At 36.6% G+C, this 16,798-nt stretch overlaps 1 protein-coding gene across 1 annotated transcript in view; it reads right to left on the minus strand.

The window, feature by feature from the left end:
• The window catches only part of LNPEP (leucyl and cystinyl aminopeptidase), a 125,703-nt gene that overhangs the window by 36,041 nt on the left and 72,864 nt on the right, over positions 1-16,798 (minus strand). Inside the window, exons 7-10 of the mRNA XM_027838469.1 lie at positions 14,237-14,350; positions 11,039-11,170; positions 2,214-2,345; positions 1,352-1,515 (exon numbers count right to left, since the gene is read on the minus strand). Of these exons, the coding sequence (XP_027694270.1) occupies positions 1,352-1,515; positions 2,214-2,345; positions 11,039-11,170; positions 14,237-14,350 (542 nt within the window). The remainder of the gene's footprint in view (positions 1-1,351; positions 1,516-2,213; positions 2,346-11,038; positions 11,171-14,236; positions 14,351-16,798) is intronic.

A 16,798-nucleotide genomic window follows, 5' to 3' on the forward strand; every position in this document is an offset into this window, starting at 1 on the left:
TGTGTGTGTGTGTGTGTGTGTGTGTGTGTGTGTGTGTGTGTGTGTGTAAATGGGTAAAAAAGGAAGCGGGGGCAGGGGGGAGGATTTGGGATGCAGAGAGAAAGAAATAGGAGTAGAACAAAGAATCAGCTTTTAAGGGTTAGAGGTTTTAAGAAATTAAGATTTATGGTAGTAAAGTTATACAAACTAATAAAAATGTGCCATGGACCAGAAGTTGGGAAATAGGAACCCACTGTACCTTTGTCTAGAAATATATCTGACTTTATCCCTGGGTCCAAAACTAACTGTAGACAGCTCGTGCTTTATGTTAAGTGGACAGTTCCATAGACTTATACCTAAAGTGATTTTTATGTAATGCGAATTTGTCAGAGAACCTGGGGAAGAGAGGGAGGCAGGCAGGCAGAAAGGGAGCCATGCCCATGGAGAAAAAGAGCTGGCACACAGTTCAAGGACATGTGGGGGCCAGGGAAGTATGAGCAGGAGGAGAAACACTGGGGATGGGGCCAGTCACAGGGGAGCCTGGCTGGAACCAACAGGAAAAACACATGGGATGCAGACATTTGAGGGCTGGACACAGACACAAACAGGAGAGGGTAGGTGACACATAGGGGCTGAGGACAGATACACAGTCGAGCAGAGATGAGCAAAAGAACGACACGTGGGACCGGACACACAGGTGCGTAGGCAGAGTGGGGCAAAGATCACCCTTCTTGGTGCTGGAGGTCTTAAGCCATGAGAGTCCATTCTTATGCTTTAATCTCGAGAGTTTTTTTTTTAAGGTTTTTTTTATCATGGCGGGGAGCGGGGGAGCTAGAAGTACCAAGGGGCAGGACAGAGAGAAAGAGTGGAGTACAGTGAAGTTAACATCCCTGTTTTCTTAGAATGCTTTCTTTAAATAATTCTTTACATAGAGTCAAATTTGCATAACGCAAATGTATGTAAAGTGAGGACTGTCTGTTATTCTTTACCGTAGCCCAAGTGACCTCTGTCAAGAACAACATTAGCAAAATATTCCATTATACCTTCTTTTCTTTACTATTATCTATCTATGCAAATACTTATTTACTATGAATGTTCTCTGAGGGGAAAAATCATTAGATCAAAAATATAGAAATGGAAAATGCCATCTAGTCCAATGCCTTAGTTTCACAGATGAGGAAACTGAAGACCAGAGAGGTTAAGTCACCAGTCCAAGGACACACAGGCAGTAGAGGAGAAAGGCAGGTTGCCAATTCAGGCAGTCAAAATCAGTTTACTTTCTACTGTACCACTGTGGGGTAAGGTCTCCACTGAGTAAACATGAAGAAAAGTCTACGATAGGATCAAAACATAAAAAGAGAATGCAAATAACCTTGAATCCAAAGGATGAATTCCAGAATTTGTAGCACTTAGAAAGAATCTCTCTTGTTGCACTAAAATTTGTTTCCCTTTTCTTTGAACAGTCACTAAAGGAAATCCTGGCTGCAGGGTCCAAGTTTTCATCATTGTTTTCACATCCAGATTTTCTTTTGTGATCTGCAAAATAAAAACAATCTCACTTGGGAGAAAAGACAACTTTGCCAAATAAATTTACTATGACTTAATTTGTCAACCTTCCTCTTTGCCCGAGGACATCAGATAAAGACCACCTTTAGCTCAGTCTTAATGAAAAGCCAGCAGCATAAATCTGCAGAGCTAAACCATTAGGGATATTAATCAACTGAAGAACTTTGTCAGAAACAATGAAGAAAAAATCAGAAAACATGGAGAGGAACTAAATGATGATCTAGTTTAGAAGGGTGTGATAAATATATAATATATGTGTGTGTGTGTGTGTGTATATATATATATATATACACACACACACACACATATATACACACATACACACACATATAATATATACATATATACACACACACATACATACATACACATACTTATATGTGTGTGTGTAATATCACATACAGAAAAGTAACTACATGGTAAAAGAGATAAACAAAATATGACACATTTTTACGAAATAAACACATTTTTTATACCTTGGAAGAATGTGCTTTTTCCTACCCAACTCCCTCATAAAAAAACTAATAATTTAACTATTCTCATTATTTTATGAGATTTTTGGTTTACACTTACATGCTAACTAAGGATGTGGAATGGAGAGCTTTTCTTAATTTCTCACTATTTTCAGTTAAATGAAATACCTAGAATAAAATCTCGAGAACACTTACCTCATTAAAACTATTCCAAAGGTCATCACTTTGAATAGATGCATAGCTGTGATTGTGTAAATAAAGTATGACGCAATGCTGAAATACATCTTCTTTCAGAAAACTTTTCAGCATTAACAAAAGAGATGCTCCCTTTAAAAAAAATTAAAATAAGTGAATAGACAGAAAGAATGAACTTTTATAGCTTACAGATTTGGTTCAGGATATAAATGTACTGAACAGATTTTTCTTACTCCAAACTGCAGAAGCTTAATTTTATTTTTATATTTATTTACATTTCAATAATATGGGTCAAGCATGTCACTCAAAACATAGAAATGATATAGACAGTGAAAGTTTCATATAATATGATTATATTTTAGTGCAGAGATTAAATGTATGGCTCCCTAATGGTAAAATCAAAAATGAGTTCCTATATTACTAACTTTGCTGCATATACTCATTTAAATTCAGTAATTATTTTGTGAAATTAAAATTGCCTTGAAAATTATTTAAAGCTTCAGAAAAAAGTTTTCTATTCTCTCCTACTCTTTCAAAAGCATTTTTTCCTAACTGTAATGATATCCATTAGGGAAACTCAAGGCTTTGCTGCTACTAATTTCCTATACTTCTTAGAAGTATAGGGAAGAGACAGCAGATATAGTGGTGCAAGCTGGAGCCTCTGCTACTGGGAAGGCTGAGGCTGGTAAATGGCTTGGGTTTGGGAGATCTAAGCTACGATAAGTAGGGCTAACACAGATCAGGTATTCACACTAAGTCCAGATCAATATCATGAGTGCCTGGGAACAGAGGGCCAACAGGATCACTAAGAAGAGTCAAAATCACACAGGTCTGAAAAATGGAGCAGGTTAAAGCTTCCATGCTAATCAGCACTGGGACTGGACTTATGAGTAGCTGCTACAGTTCCAGCTTGGGCAAGATAAAGAGACCCATTCTCCCCCTAAACAGTCCAGAAAAGTTCTTACTGATATTTTAAAAAGAAAAGTGCACCAGTAGAAGAACCTGGGAACTCATCCTGTCACCTTCCCCACTTGAATTCTGCTGTACTTCACAAAAGATATTGCATATGTCATCAGAAGAGAACCTCTAAGTAGGCTGGTACATCTTTCAGTTTGTGCCTACTGTATAAAAGGCGGCATATACACACAACGGCAATATGGAAATTAGAGCCATTAAATTTTCATGCCTGATTTTCTAAATATTTTTCTAGTATATGTGGATTTTACCCTTCATAACATAATAGGAAAGCCAATGCCCTCTCCAATAGCATTTTCCCTATTTAAGTAGTCTACATAGTCTATATCTCAGTAGTATAACTAGCCCAAGAAGAAAATAAAGACTTTTTAAAGTACATCTACTCATTACACAATAAATGATCCTACTCAAAAATTTCATCTGATATTTCAGAAAATTCAATGATTAAAATCTTACATAAAACAAGAAATTTTCTTGCCTAAAATGACATTATCTTGTTTTGTTTAATGTTTAACTATCTTTATGATATTGTAGGACTTGTTACATTTAAACATTAACTAAATATTCATAACAAAAAACTTCCTCAATTTTATTTTTTCAGTTACATAAAAAAAAACTGGAACAGAAGTTCCCAGGATACCACCTCATAAAAACTCATTTACGGTTTCAAAATTCATAATATGAAATAGCTGCAATATGTATAATAAGGTAAAAGGTCTTGCTATACAATTTCTGTGAACATTACATACATTTTTTATTTCCTACAAATGTATAGATGTACATTTGTTATACTTCATCACAATTTTATCATTACAATGAAAAAAGAGCCGGATGTGTTCTAAAGAACACGTTTTCCCACATTGGTATTTGTTTTCCTCATTCAAACAATACTGGTCAATAATCCAGCATCCTACTTTTCTCTAAGTCCATGTGGAACACACACCTTGGCTCTATTTCCACTTCAGTTCCCCATAAGGGCAGGAGCCAAACATGCCAGAGACCATATGTTTCATTTCAATAAGGGATGGGGAAATTGAACTCTTATTAAGAGATGGAAGAGAAGATAAAGTATAGAAACAAAGACTTCATATCTACAGAACCACTTGGAGCAAGGATTAGACTTGCGCAGGCTATCCACAACTAAAATGACATGTTCATTGTCTGTTCTAGCAGGTAACATGAGCTGATGTCACGTCTCTTTTTAAGCAGGGTCATTAAGTGCTTTGCAAAATTATAGCAATTATTGTATTAGGGGGAACATATCAATATCAAATGTAAGATCTTCACAGAACTCTGACAGTAAACAGACTGAATATAACCTAGGTCTACTCAATTTTTAAAAATGAAATTAAAGTTTTTTTTAAAAGTCAGTCTAAATTCATGCCAATTTAAATTAGGTCCTCATCAACATAATTATAAAACATTCTTTATACAGATAAAGTTGGATTAATTCTTCGTGGGTAGGCAAGACCAATATAATAAAAACGACCATTTTATCTAACTAATCTATTTATTCAATGTCATCCCAATTAAATTACTAAACATTATTTTGCTGAGTTAGGAAAAAAATAACAAAATTCATTTGGAAGAAGACAGTGTCAAAAATTTTAAAGAAACTAATAAAAAATGTAAAGGAAGGAAGTTAGGTAGTATCAGACCTCAAGCTGTATTACAAAGCAGTAAATAGCAAAACCATCTGAGGCTAAGAAATAGAGGGGTAGATCAGTGGAACACAGCAGACATACAAAACATAGCAGTGAAGGATTATAGTAACCTTGTGTCTGACAAATGTAAAGATTTAATTTTGGGGGATAAGAATTCATTATTTGGTAAAAAATTGTTGGGAAAGCTGGAAAGCAGTTTGGGCAGAAATTGACACTAGACCAATATCTTAAAACCACGTACGAAGATAAGGTCAAAATGGATACATGATCTAGATATAAAGGGATATATCACAAGAAAATAGAAGAACATGGAACATATTACTTATCAGAATCACAAACAGGCAAACAATTTATGAATAAACAAGATAAGAGAGCACTGTGAGGTGTAAACTCAATAATTTTGATTATATTAAATTGAAAAGTTCTTGTACAAATAAAACCAAGTGGCCAACATTAGAAGGAAAGCAGAAAATTGGGGGAAAAATTTCATAAACAGTTTCTTAGATAAAGATCTCATTTCTCAAATAAATAAAGAACTTTGTCAAATTTATAAGAATATGAGTCATCCCCCAATTAATAAATGGTCAAAGGATATGATGAGGCAGTTTTTTGATGAAGAAATCAAAACTATATATAGTCACATGAAAAAATGCTCTAAATCATTACTGATAAGAGAAATGCAAATTAATACAACTTTGAGATATCATCTTATACCTATCAGATTGGTTAAAGTGATAGATAACCTTCAATTGGGGAATGGCTAAACTAGTTGTGATATACAATCATGATGGAATACTACTGCGCTTCAAGAAATGATGAGCTGGTTGATTTTGCAAAAACATGGAAATACAAAAGACTTCACCTCCGGAGAAAGAACTTTGTATATATATATATATGAGTACATATATATATTCACACACACACCTATGTGTATGTATATAGGTATGTGTGTGTGTATATATATCTTTGTGTTCAGTTGTAGCCTTCTCTAAGGCAAAGTGGAGAGAGAGGGAGAAAAAGAAAGTGCACAGCAGAGAACAAAAGAAAACTTAGCAGAAAGCACAGAAAAGCTGGATAGCTTTGAAAAGAATGTATAGTATTTATTATATAGTTGGTTTTTTTTAAAGTAAACAGTCTGAAATAGAAATTTACAGTTTTGTGTTGAGTCCTCTCTTTACGTTTTGCTGTATACATGAAAACATTCTTTTTTTAAAATAGTTTTGTATTTATAAGGTTAAAATGAATAACAAAATTTTTTTTTAAAAATGAACTAGGTCCTCACTACTACCCTAACATTCATCTTTAGTTGACTGTCTCACATTCCCAGCAGCAACTCTTCAAAGGCTTCTTCATTCTCTTCTTTCTTCCTTTTTTTCAATTTGGGGAAATGCTCTCACCTTTTAACCTACTGAGATAAAGTACACATTTGCCCCACACCCCAAATTTCCAAATATATTAAGTTCGTCAATCTTTCCTCTCTTCGGTCTCTAAATCTATCTCGATCTACATTTATTCTTTCTTCCTTTTACATTCTGAATAGTTACAAGGCAAATTCTTTCATCTTTATCCTGGACCACATCACCCTCTCTGCCTCCTCTGTGACCCTTCCTTACTCCTTAAATTATTCCTTCCTACGTTCAGAATCTCCAATCTCTAATTTCTACCTCTTCATTGGCCTTTGTGCCTCTACATTCAAATGGGCACAGGTTTCCTCTATCTTGAAAACTTCTTTCTTTATTGTCTGCTCCTCCTAATAACCATTTTATTTATTTTCCCTATTATGTATTGACAGAGATTGTGAAGGTAGAAATGACAACACTTGAAAATAGATTAGATATTTGGGGTTAGTGTAGGGAGAGCATAACACCAAGGTTGTGAAGTAAGAGGTGACTGAGAGGATGATGGTGCCCTCTACATTAAGGGGAAATTCAGAAAAAGGGTGGGTTTGAATGGGAAAATCACCAATTCTGTTTTGGACATGGTGAGTTTGACAAGTCTCTGTGACACATAGTTTGAAATTCCCAAAGGAAGTTGGTGAGGAAGGACTGGAGGTGAGGAGAAAGACCAGGACTTGATATATAGATTTGGGAGTTATCAACATAAAGGGACTGAGTCCACAGGAGCTGATGATATCACTGAGAGTGGAAAGAGAAATGAGAAGAACCAGAGTCTTTGAGTATGCTCAATTAGTGAGTGTGACAAAGATGATGAATCAGCAAAAGGAGATGAGAAAGAGTGGATGGATGGGTAGGAAGAGAACCAGAAGACAGAAGTTTCCTAAAAACCCTGAAAGGAAAGAGCATCCATGAGGACAGGAAGGTCTACAATGTCAGATGATGCAGAAGTCAAGGAAGATGAAGAGTGGGGAGTAGCCATTAAATCTAGAGGCTAAGAGATCACTGATAATTCTGGAGGGAGCAATTTCAATTGAATGATAAAGCTGGAAACCATTTTTCAAGGGATAAAGAAGAGAATGAGAAGAGGGGAAACTGAGGTACCAAATATAGATGGTTTTTCAAAAAGTTTAGCCGAGAAAAGCAAGAGGATATAGGAAGGCAGTTAGATGGATTAGAAGAATACTGAAGTTTTTTGAAGATGAGGGAGACTTGAAAGTGTTAGTAGGAAGAAGGAGAAGAAACAGTTGAGATGAAAGAGAGGGAAGTTTCACAGTAGGAGTAATCTGCTCAAGAAGGTGGGGATGGGTAGGAACAACAGTACACAAGGCTGGCCTTAGAAGGACCACCTCTTCATCAGAGCCTGGAGTAAAGGAGGAAATGGGAGATGATGTCATGGAGGTATGAGATTAGGAGAAGAGAAAAGAGGGAGTTCTTAAGGGACAGCCTTGATATTTTCAATAAAACATGAGACAAAAGCTTCTGTTGAGAGGGACGGGGAAAGAGTGCAGTTAAGACGAATGAGAAGAGAAGGCCTGGAATAGGCACTGGGGAGAGTGAGATGAAGAATCAATTGGGCAATAGGAAATGGGCCACCTTGCTAAACAGAGAACTAAGTTGAAGTTAGATAACCTAATTTCTAGTGGACTTAGTCAGCCTGGTTTCAGGACTTGCTCTAGTATCACTCAACAGCACCTGTAAGGGCACAGAGGAGGTGAGAGGTGGAAATAACCAGGGTTTGGGATCTGTCAAGGAGTGCGTTGGGAGCACAAGGGATAAGGGAGCACAAGGTCTGAGGAGAGTGAAGCAAAGAACTGGTTCACTAAATATAGAAAGGAGAATGTAGTAAGGGCTAGGATGGTGATCTGGTATAATACTAGGGGCTGGAGAGACTGCAGGACAGGTTTGACAAGAGTGAGGCATAAGGAAGCAGAAGGGAATAATAAGTTATGATCAGACAAAGGAATTTCCGAGTTCTTCAGTCACGGCGGCAGAACACTTATGGGCAATGGCATGATCAACCCTCCGCTTATAGTTGAGACAGAGGGAAGGAATAGGTCATGGGAGCTGAGCAGACTGAGGAACTGTGAAGCCAGGGTACTTAAGGGAACACTCAATTATATGCTGAAGTCTCTTGGTATGAAAGCAAGACTTGAGATGGAGAGGAATACCGTGAGCCCAGCACTGAACCTACTGAGAAAATTGTGAGAGTGTCCTACAGGGTCAACACATAACAGCTGCCAGGATCTGGATGCAGTAATGAATCTGGACAGAATGAACCTCAAAGGAGGAACAGTTACTGAGCAATGGTAGGAGAGGGAAAAACCTGGGAGTGGCATTAAGGAGCAAGGAGTTTTGTGACTGCCAGACTTGGACCAGTGAGTCAGGAGGTATAAGATTGTTATTTGTGTTCAGTTGTGTCTGACTCTCTGCGATCTCATTTGGGATCTTCTTGGCAAAGATACTGGAGTGGCTTGCCATTTCCTTCTCCAGCTCATTTTACAGATGAGGAAACTGAGGCAAACAGGGTTAAGTGACTTGCCTAGGATCACACAGCTAGTGTCTGAGATTGGACTTGAACTCAGGAAGACGAGTCTTCCCAACTCCCAGCCCAGCACTCTATCCACTGTGCCACCTAACTGCCCTAGGGATGAGACAAAGTACAGCAAATACAAGAAATGAAGGCTTAAGATGAGGTGATATCTGTCATCTCTTCTTCAGCAGTCTGGGACTCAGTATCAATAAGGATGGTGGGCAAGAGTGTGCTAACCATTTAAGCACAAGTATGGATAGAGTAACAGTGGTGAGGAGGACCCTCCACTGATGAAGGATGCTAGAACAGGAAGCTGTGACTTTGGCAGCAGGAAGAAACCAGTAAGAGACAGAATGAGACACAGGCCTTCATGCATGGCCATGTTTTGCTTGATTATGCTTATTTGTTACAAGGTAGGGCTTCACTGGTGGGAAAGAGAGGATAACAAAAGATGGGGGTGGAAGAAGCCAGTGATAGTAATCCATCCCCCTCAAGAAAGTATCAATGAACATTTTTAAAAAATTCACGGAACAGAAATTCAGAGAGAGACAAGGCAGCTTTGGAACTAATGTGTTTGAATTTATTACATACATTTAAAAAAAAAGCTTAATGGAATGGGTTTGGTGTTTTTCAGATATTCAGAACAAAAATTAAAATCCTTAAAAAAAAATCTAACCCAGAAAACCTCTCCTGACCTTCCTAATTCCGCCAACAGTGCCATCATTTTTTCCAGTCAGCCAGGAACAAAATCTTGGCTCTTCCTTCACTCTCATTTCTAATTCCTAATCAGTCACCAAGTCATTTTGAATTTGTATACAGATGCTCTGGCTCTTATTTAATCTCCTCCCGTGCTTCAACTAAAAAAATTAAAAAGCTAAAAGACATATGTGACTCCCTCCACTCCTTCACAGAGGTGAGAGGGTCTAATGGTATGGAACACTGCCTAATTCAGGTTTTTTTCTGATGCACTGACTTTACTGATTTTTTTTCTCTTTTTTCCATTTTTAAAAAAATTCTTTGTTACTAGGAATGTATCTCTGAGAAGAAGAGGGTTTTTTTTTTGTCCCCACACAAAACATATTTCTATATCAACAATGTTGCAAAAGAAAACACATACAAAAAAAGAAGGAAAAGAAAAACAAAAAAAAAAGAAAGTTTAAAAAGTATGCTTTGATCTGCACTCAGATGCCATCAGCTTTTTCTCTAAAGATGGATAGCATTTTTCATATAAGTCCTTCAGAACTGTCTTGGCTCATTGATCAGAACAGCTAAATCAATCATAGTTGATCACTCTACAATACTGCTATTACTGTGTACGATATTCTCCTGGTTCTGCTCACTTCACTTTGCATCAGTTCACATGTGTCTTTCTATGTTTTTTGAAATTTTCCTGATCATCATTTCTTAGAGCACAATAGTATTTCATCACAATCATATGGTACATATATTACAACTTGTTCAGAAATTCCCCAATTTCCAATTCTATGCCACCACAAAAAGAGTTGCTATAAATATTTTTGTGCATATAGGTCCTTTTCCTTTTTCTTTGATCTCTTTGGGATACAGACCTAAGTAGTGGTACTGCTAGGTCAATTTTACAGCCCTTTGGGCATATTCCAAATTGCTCTCCAGAGTTGTTGGATCAATTCACAACTCCACCAAGAATGCATTAGTGTCCTAGTTTTTCTACATCCCCTCCAACAACTGCCATTTCCCTTTTATATCATATTAGCCAATCTGATAGGTGTGGGATAGTACCTCAGAATTATTTTAATTTGCATTTCTCTAATCCATAGTGATTTAGAGCATTTTTTTCATATGACTATAGATAGCTTTGATTTCTTCTTCTGAAAACCACCTGTTCAAATCCTTTGACCATTTGTCAACTGGGGAAGGAAGTAAAAGAGTTAAAAAGATTGTCCTGCTTCAGTGAAAGCTCAGATGAGGTTAGATTACACACTTGTAGGGCACTCAATCATCATGGTCATGTGACTTCTACTACTGTTCAGCAGCATGTGATTAGGAACACAGAGGGAAGACTGTAGGAATAATAATTCAAGGTATGGGCTTGGCAAGTAATGAGCAGTCACAGGACAGGGAGTTTGAGTATAGAGGTTAGTGAATAGCTGAACTAATAAACATATTCTTAAACCAAATGAACACATATATGGTTTGCTTAATTTCTAACATGAGGTATCTTGCTTGCAAACACAAAATCAGTTAGAACTCAACTCTGGGCAGTTTTTACTAGACCAATACCTTAAAATATGAAAGCGAATCAAACATTTCTTCAATTTGCTCTGAAGACTGAACAGAAGATGAGGTTGAATGAGATGAATTCAGAGAATCCTTCTTCATGGTCTTAAAACGAGCATTCAAGAAATCCTCATACTAGCAAAAGAACACAAAGGCTAATAAATTGTAAGAAATGAAGAGTTAATACAGTCAAAGATATTTTCCAATTTAAGCAAAGTTCACAATGGAAATGAAAGATGTTTGAGCCTTTCTCTTTTTTCCTGATTCACCTGAAAAAGTAATTCTCTCTGCTTATCAAAATGGTCATACTGACTTTTTTTTATTTACCTATATATACCAATCTCTCTCTCTCTCTCTCTCTCTTTCTCTCTGTCTCTGTCTCTCTCTTTCTCTCTTTTTCAATATTATGATTACCCAACTAGGGGAGGGAAAGCAATTTTTCTAGGTAAAATTCTCCTGTGAACCAAGTGTGCTTCAGGGCACAAATGTTTCTTACAGAAACATGCCAATTACTGGAACATTTTATCCACCTCAGCCCTGACAAAATAACCTGTTATGTTACCCAAATTTTGGCTTCTTCTTTCTGCTTTTCCAATGAACAAAAACCTAGTTGTCTATACTGAAATGAAATTGGATCATAGGACCATAAATTTAAAGTGAAAGGGGCTCTTAGACATCATTAAGTTCAAATGTTTTTAGAGCTAGAGAAAGTGACTTGTTCCAAATCGTATAGGTAATGGCAGAGTCAAGATCTGAACCCAGAGAAAAAGAAATAAAAATAAAACATGAAATCAGAAAAGTAGAAATAAAAGCAGACATGGAAAAAGATCAAACTCCGAAAAGTTCAGTTAGAATTGTCAGCTAGAAAATTCATATCATATAACTGAGTAGAATTAAAAACACTCTAAGGAATTTGACTTGGTGGTACCCTTTCCCCATCATTGTCATCATCTACTGGCTCCCAGCTTACTTTTCCCATGATTTCTATAGCTGGTTGATGACTTTCCTCTCTACCCATCCCTTTGCCAACATCCTCAGGCACCTTTAACACCTCTAACAAGATGGATACAAAATTCCTGGGCACACCTTGGAATTCATCATCTCAGAATTGCTCCTCCAAGATCTAGACTCTGAAATTCTAGTCCCGAATGACAATTTTTGTTTTTCCATCATCTCTCTAATCTAACTCTCCACCCTTATTATGACCTCCCTTCCTGTGACCTGCTCTTATTCTCTTCTGTCTATCTTGCTTAGATTTCACTCAAAGGCATCCCTTATCAAGTTTCTCTAGCTCTTGCCTTAGAATTTCTTATCACTAATGTGTTGCCCCCACACCCAACCTTTGCAGTAGCTTCTATTCAGAATTGTGGTGATTCTGTTCTGTAATTCAACAAACATTTCTTGAACACTTCCCTCCCATAGCAACTGTCCAGTAGTATTGCCAGGTGCCATGAAAGATAAAACAGATAAATAAGACAGTCCCTGAAGCCCACACTTGAGTCCAAAGGCTGAACTGTATAGAATCTGGCTTCAAGAGAGGAGTCAGAATAGACCACCAAGCAAAGAAAGAGGGCAAACAGTTTCTTCCTGGTGAAACCAAAAATACTGCCACCATGGGCCAAAAACCTGCAAAGATATTTTTGAGGTTCAGGTAGTGAAGAGTTTCATCCCAGTGAGAGTGGGGGGCCAGGAGAGAAGGTAGGAAGGACTTAAAACTAGAACAGAGTACCAAACTTAAATATTTTATTTGTATATGCTTAAAACTGCTTCTTAAATTTAATTTTCAAATACAATTATGTTGTAAAAAATGACATAGAAGCATATTTCATTATTCTCTTCTCAAGGGTCCTTGTTATAAGGATTTAAAGAAGAAAAAAACTCCTCAAAACAAGAAATACTCTACGTGAAATAAGTAGCTCTCCCCTAAAAGCAAACATTGAATGCTTTTTAAAAATTTGTATATTGCATATGCTTCTTGACTAAAGCAAGGCATTACCGTTACAAATAAAGTAAATTATTTTGATTAAGAATGAGTTTCTTCCATCATTCAAAATAATCTAAGGTGTGCAGCCTGACTGAATAGGACTTAACACCTCAGAGTACTATGCTTTATTTGGAGTACATTTTCCTAATGTTATCCAAGTCAATAATCCTTCAGAAACACTTGAGATAAGATTATAAAGGTGAGTCACACAAAAAATAGGTATATTTCATCTCGCTACAACTGAATAATGTTTTTCAAAATATGAGCCAAGACGGACACCAAGTTACAATATGTGGTTTGTACCTAGTAGAGTCAGTCATTTAGCCAGAGCGCTGTACATACCTACCTACCACTGTACATATTTCTGCTGTTGTTGTTCAGTCGTGTCCAGCTCTACGTGACCCCAAAGACACTGTCCAGGGTTTTTTTGTTTTCTTTTTTTTGGCAAAGATACTGGAGTCATTTGCCACTTCCTTCCCCAGTGTGTTGCCATTTTATAGATGACGAACTGAGGCAATCAGGGGTGAAGCGAGTTGCCCAGGGTCACACAGCTAGTAAGTGTCTGAGACTGGATTTGAATTGTACATATACCCACTATGATAACGGACATGCCATATTTTATGTTTAATATTTACCTCTTGTATTCTTTTAGTTTCTTTCTCTCTCTCTCTCTCACACACACACACACACACACACACACACAAACGGTAACTCTGTCTCTCCCAAAATTATCTTAAAAAAAAAAAGCCTTTTAAAATTTATTTAACCAAATTCCCCAAACAATTGGAGGAACTGAATGATAGGTTTTAGACCTGGAAAAAACTGCAGAAATCACTTTAAACCCCTCAGTTTTAGGTGAGGAAACCTAAAAGGTAAAACAATTTGTCCTAGGTCATAGATAGCAAGAAATGTTGGAAAAAGCTGTAAAGCTATTTACTGCTATATACCCATGACAAAATTTTAAAATGCATAAGATACACAAATATATCATTACTACATTCTATAATATATCCATGCTAGCACTAAAGTTTATTTCTACAAAAAGATGAAACTGACACACAAAATCAAAATTTACCATTTTGAACCTAAAGACATACAATCTGGCAGCAATTAACAACTTTCAAAAACTATTTAAGTCTCCCAAATGACTTGGACATATGGTACAGACACAACAAATTTAACATAAAATCTCCATTAAGCCCAAGAATAGTACTTACACTTGCTAACTGTGTGAAATTTTTGCTCAAGGAGAAATACTCCATGAAAGTAGCAAATCCTTCATTCAGCCAAAGATCATTCCACCACTGCATAGTTACCAGGTTGCCAAACCACTAAGAGGAAAAACAGAACACAAGCAAAGAGCTGATTGGCAAAATATATGTGTTCTCAGAAAATTTCTAAGAATCTGAAATAAGAAGAACATTTCTGACATATAATTAGATTATTTGTTACAGGGAAATATTAGTTGGGGTAGAGAGAGTATATTCTGATGCTTTATGAAAAAGGGAATACTATAGATAAAATATTATCAATAGGTAGGGTGGGGGAAAAGAGTAAATGAAACTAAATAAAGAAAAGTGGTGGAGACAGAGGGAGTAACTAAGTAATGATGACATTTTAAGTGCTGAGATTCATTTATGTAAATGTAATAGTGGCAAAACAAGTTTAATGGTTGGAATGATGCTTAATATTAATTTTATAATAAATCATTAAAGATAAAAATTTCCTCATCTGTAAAATGGGGATAATAATAGCACCTACCTCCCTGGGCTGATATGAGGATCAAATGAGATAATATTTACAAAACATTTAGCACAGAATATGGCAGGCAGAATATGTAGGTGCTATATAAATGCTAGCTATGATTATTATTATTACAAAATACGACAGGATTCTGTGCTCAAATGCACAGAAATACAAACAGAATTAATTACATCCAAAATAAACATTAAGAGAATTACTGAAGTGATCTAAATTTACTTTTAAAATGCAACATTTGAAAACCACTGACTGGGAGAAGAGATGAATGATTTTCTGCCTAACATGTTTTATACTGTATGAAGAAAAATATCTTACATTTCAACTTTATTTGTGATTTTTTTACACTCTAAAAATTCTCCTTATTTCCCTATCATGTTCTATAAACTGAATAAATTTGATAATACTTTTCCACTGCTTCACCTTCTGATAGGCCAGTGATTTTCCAGGTAGAGATGAACAAATAGATAAATATCTCTCTATTGTATTTAACAGCATGATATAACAGCAAAAGCATTAGGTTTATAGTCAGAGAGCCTGAATTTGAATTCCTTTTCCACTACTTATTACCCATCTGTGAAATCTCAAGTAAGTCATTTCCCTTCTGCAGCTGAGGTGGTCAACCTAAATGAACCGGCCCTACCTAAATCCTTTGTACTAGAGTTTATGTGTATATCATACTCCCTTTCCCTTAAGACTGGAAAGTCCCTCCATGAGAGCAGGGACTCTGTCACATATATAACCTCTGTGTCTCCTTCAGCATTACTGTATATTATGCAATCGTGTATACCAGTGAATAAGTCGTGCAACCAGTGAATTGGTTCGGTGAACTGACTAAACGGACCAATTAGCATTTATACTGATTGCCTAGATGAGAGATTTTTTCTTCCTCATTCCTGGTGGGGGGGAAAAAAGAACCTAAGTCTTCAGGTTTTTTCTAAGTTGCCTGAGTTACAGATAGTTTATAGGATTAAAAATGAATATTCCTGCAAAAAATGGCACATATATAAAAGGCCAAATTTAAGAACTCTTTAGTCCTCTCTTCATGTATTTCTCTCATTAGGTGAGAGGGAAGGAGGGAAAATAATCATAGGAAATACTTAGTGAGGCAGGAGAAAGAGCATATAGGCCAAACAGACTCTCTTAATAAGCAAGCAAATCTACCACCACTAATGGCTATTTGTAAATACACATCTCACCTACAAAGGTTTTCAAATTGTTTCCCATAGAAGTACAGATGTCAGTGAGGCATTTCTAGGGATTTCTTATACCAGTAGGATCAAGGTTTAGAACATGACATAATTAGTGCCTTCTCTAAGGTTGCCCCAACAATGCAACAAGGGATTGGAGGTATAGGAAATTAGGCCTGAGAAATATGAACAAAGATGTCATGTGTTCAATTTTATAATGTAGATTTTTGTGCAGGTACAAGTTGAACTAGATGGCCTCTGAACGATCTAATTCTGAAATTCTGTAGTTATTTATTACATTTGTTAAGTGCTTACTATGTGGAAGGTGCTATTAAGTAATGACATAGTCCCTACCTTCAAGGAGTTTACATTCTAAAAGAGGGATACAACCACCATAGATAAATACGAAGTATACTCAAATAGATTTGTGATTTCATCAAACTTGATGTTCCTTCCAACAATGCAAATGGAAATCCATTCATTCTTTTTTTTTTTTTTTTTTTAAGGCAATTGGGGTTAAGTGACTTGCCCAGGCTCACACAGCTACTAAGTTTCATGTGTCCAAGGCCGCATTTGAACTCAGGTACTCCTGAATACAAGGCTGGTGCTCTATCCACTGTGCCACTTAGCTGTCCCGAAATCTATTCATTCTTGACCATCCTGTATGACTCTGGTCCTTCTCTCTGATACGTCTGTCACAGGAAGTTCAGCCAAGAAGCTGAGAGCTTTCCTCAATTGCTCCAAACATCATGAAGAGACTAGTGGTATACACAGTCTATCCAGCTATTATCCCTTGACCTTCCTTTGTTCCAGCCCACTTTATTTTTCACT

Source organism: Vombatus ursinus, unplaced genomic scaffold (genome assembly GCF_900497805.2).
Source record: "Vombatus ursinus unplaced genomic scaffold, bare-nosed wombat genome assembly UNPS02014828.1, whole genome shotgun sequence".
NCBI lineage: Eukaryota > Metazoa > Chordata > Mammalia > Diprotodontia > Vombatidae > Vombatus > Vombatus ursinus.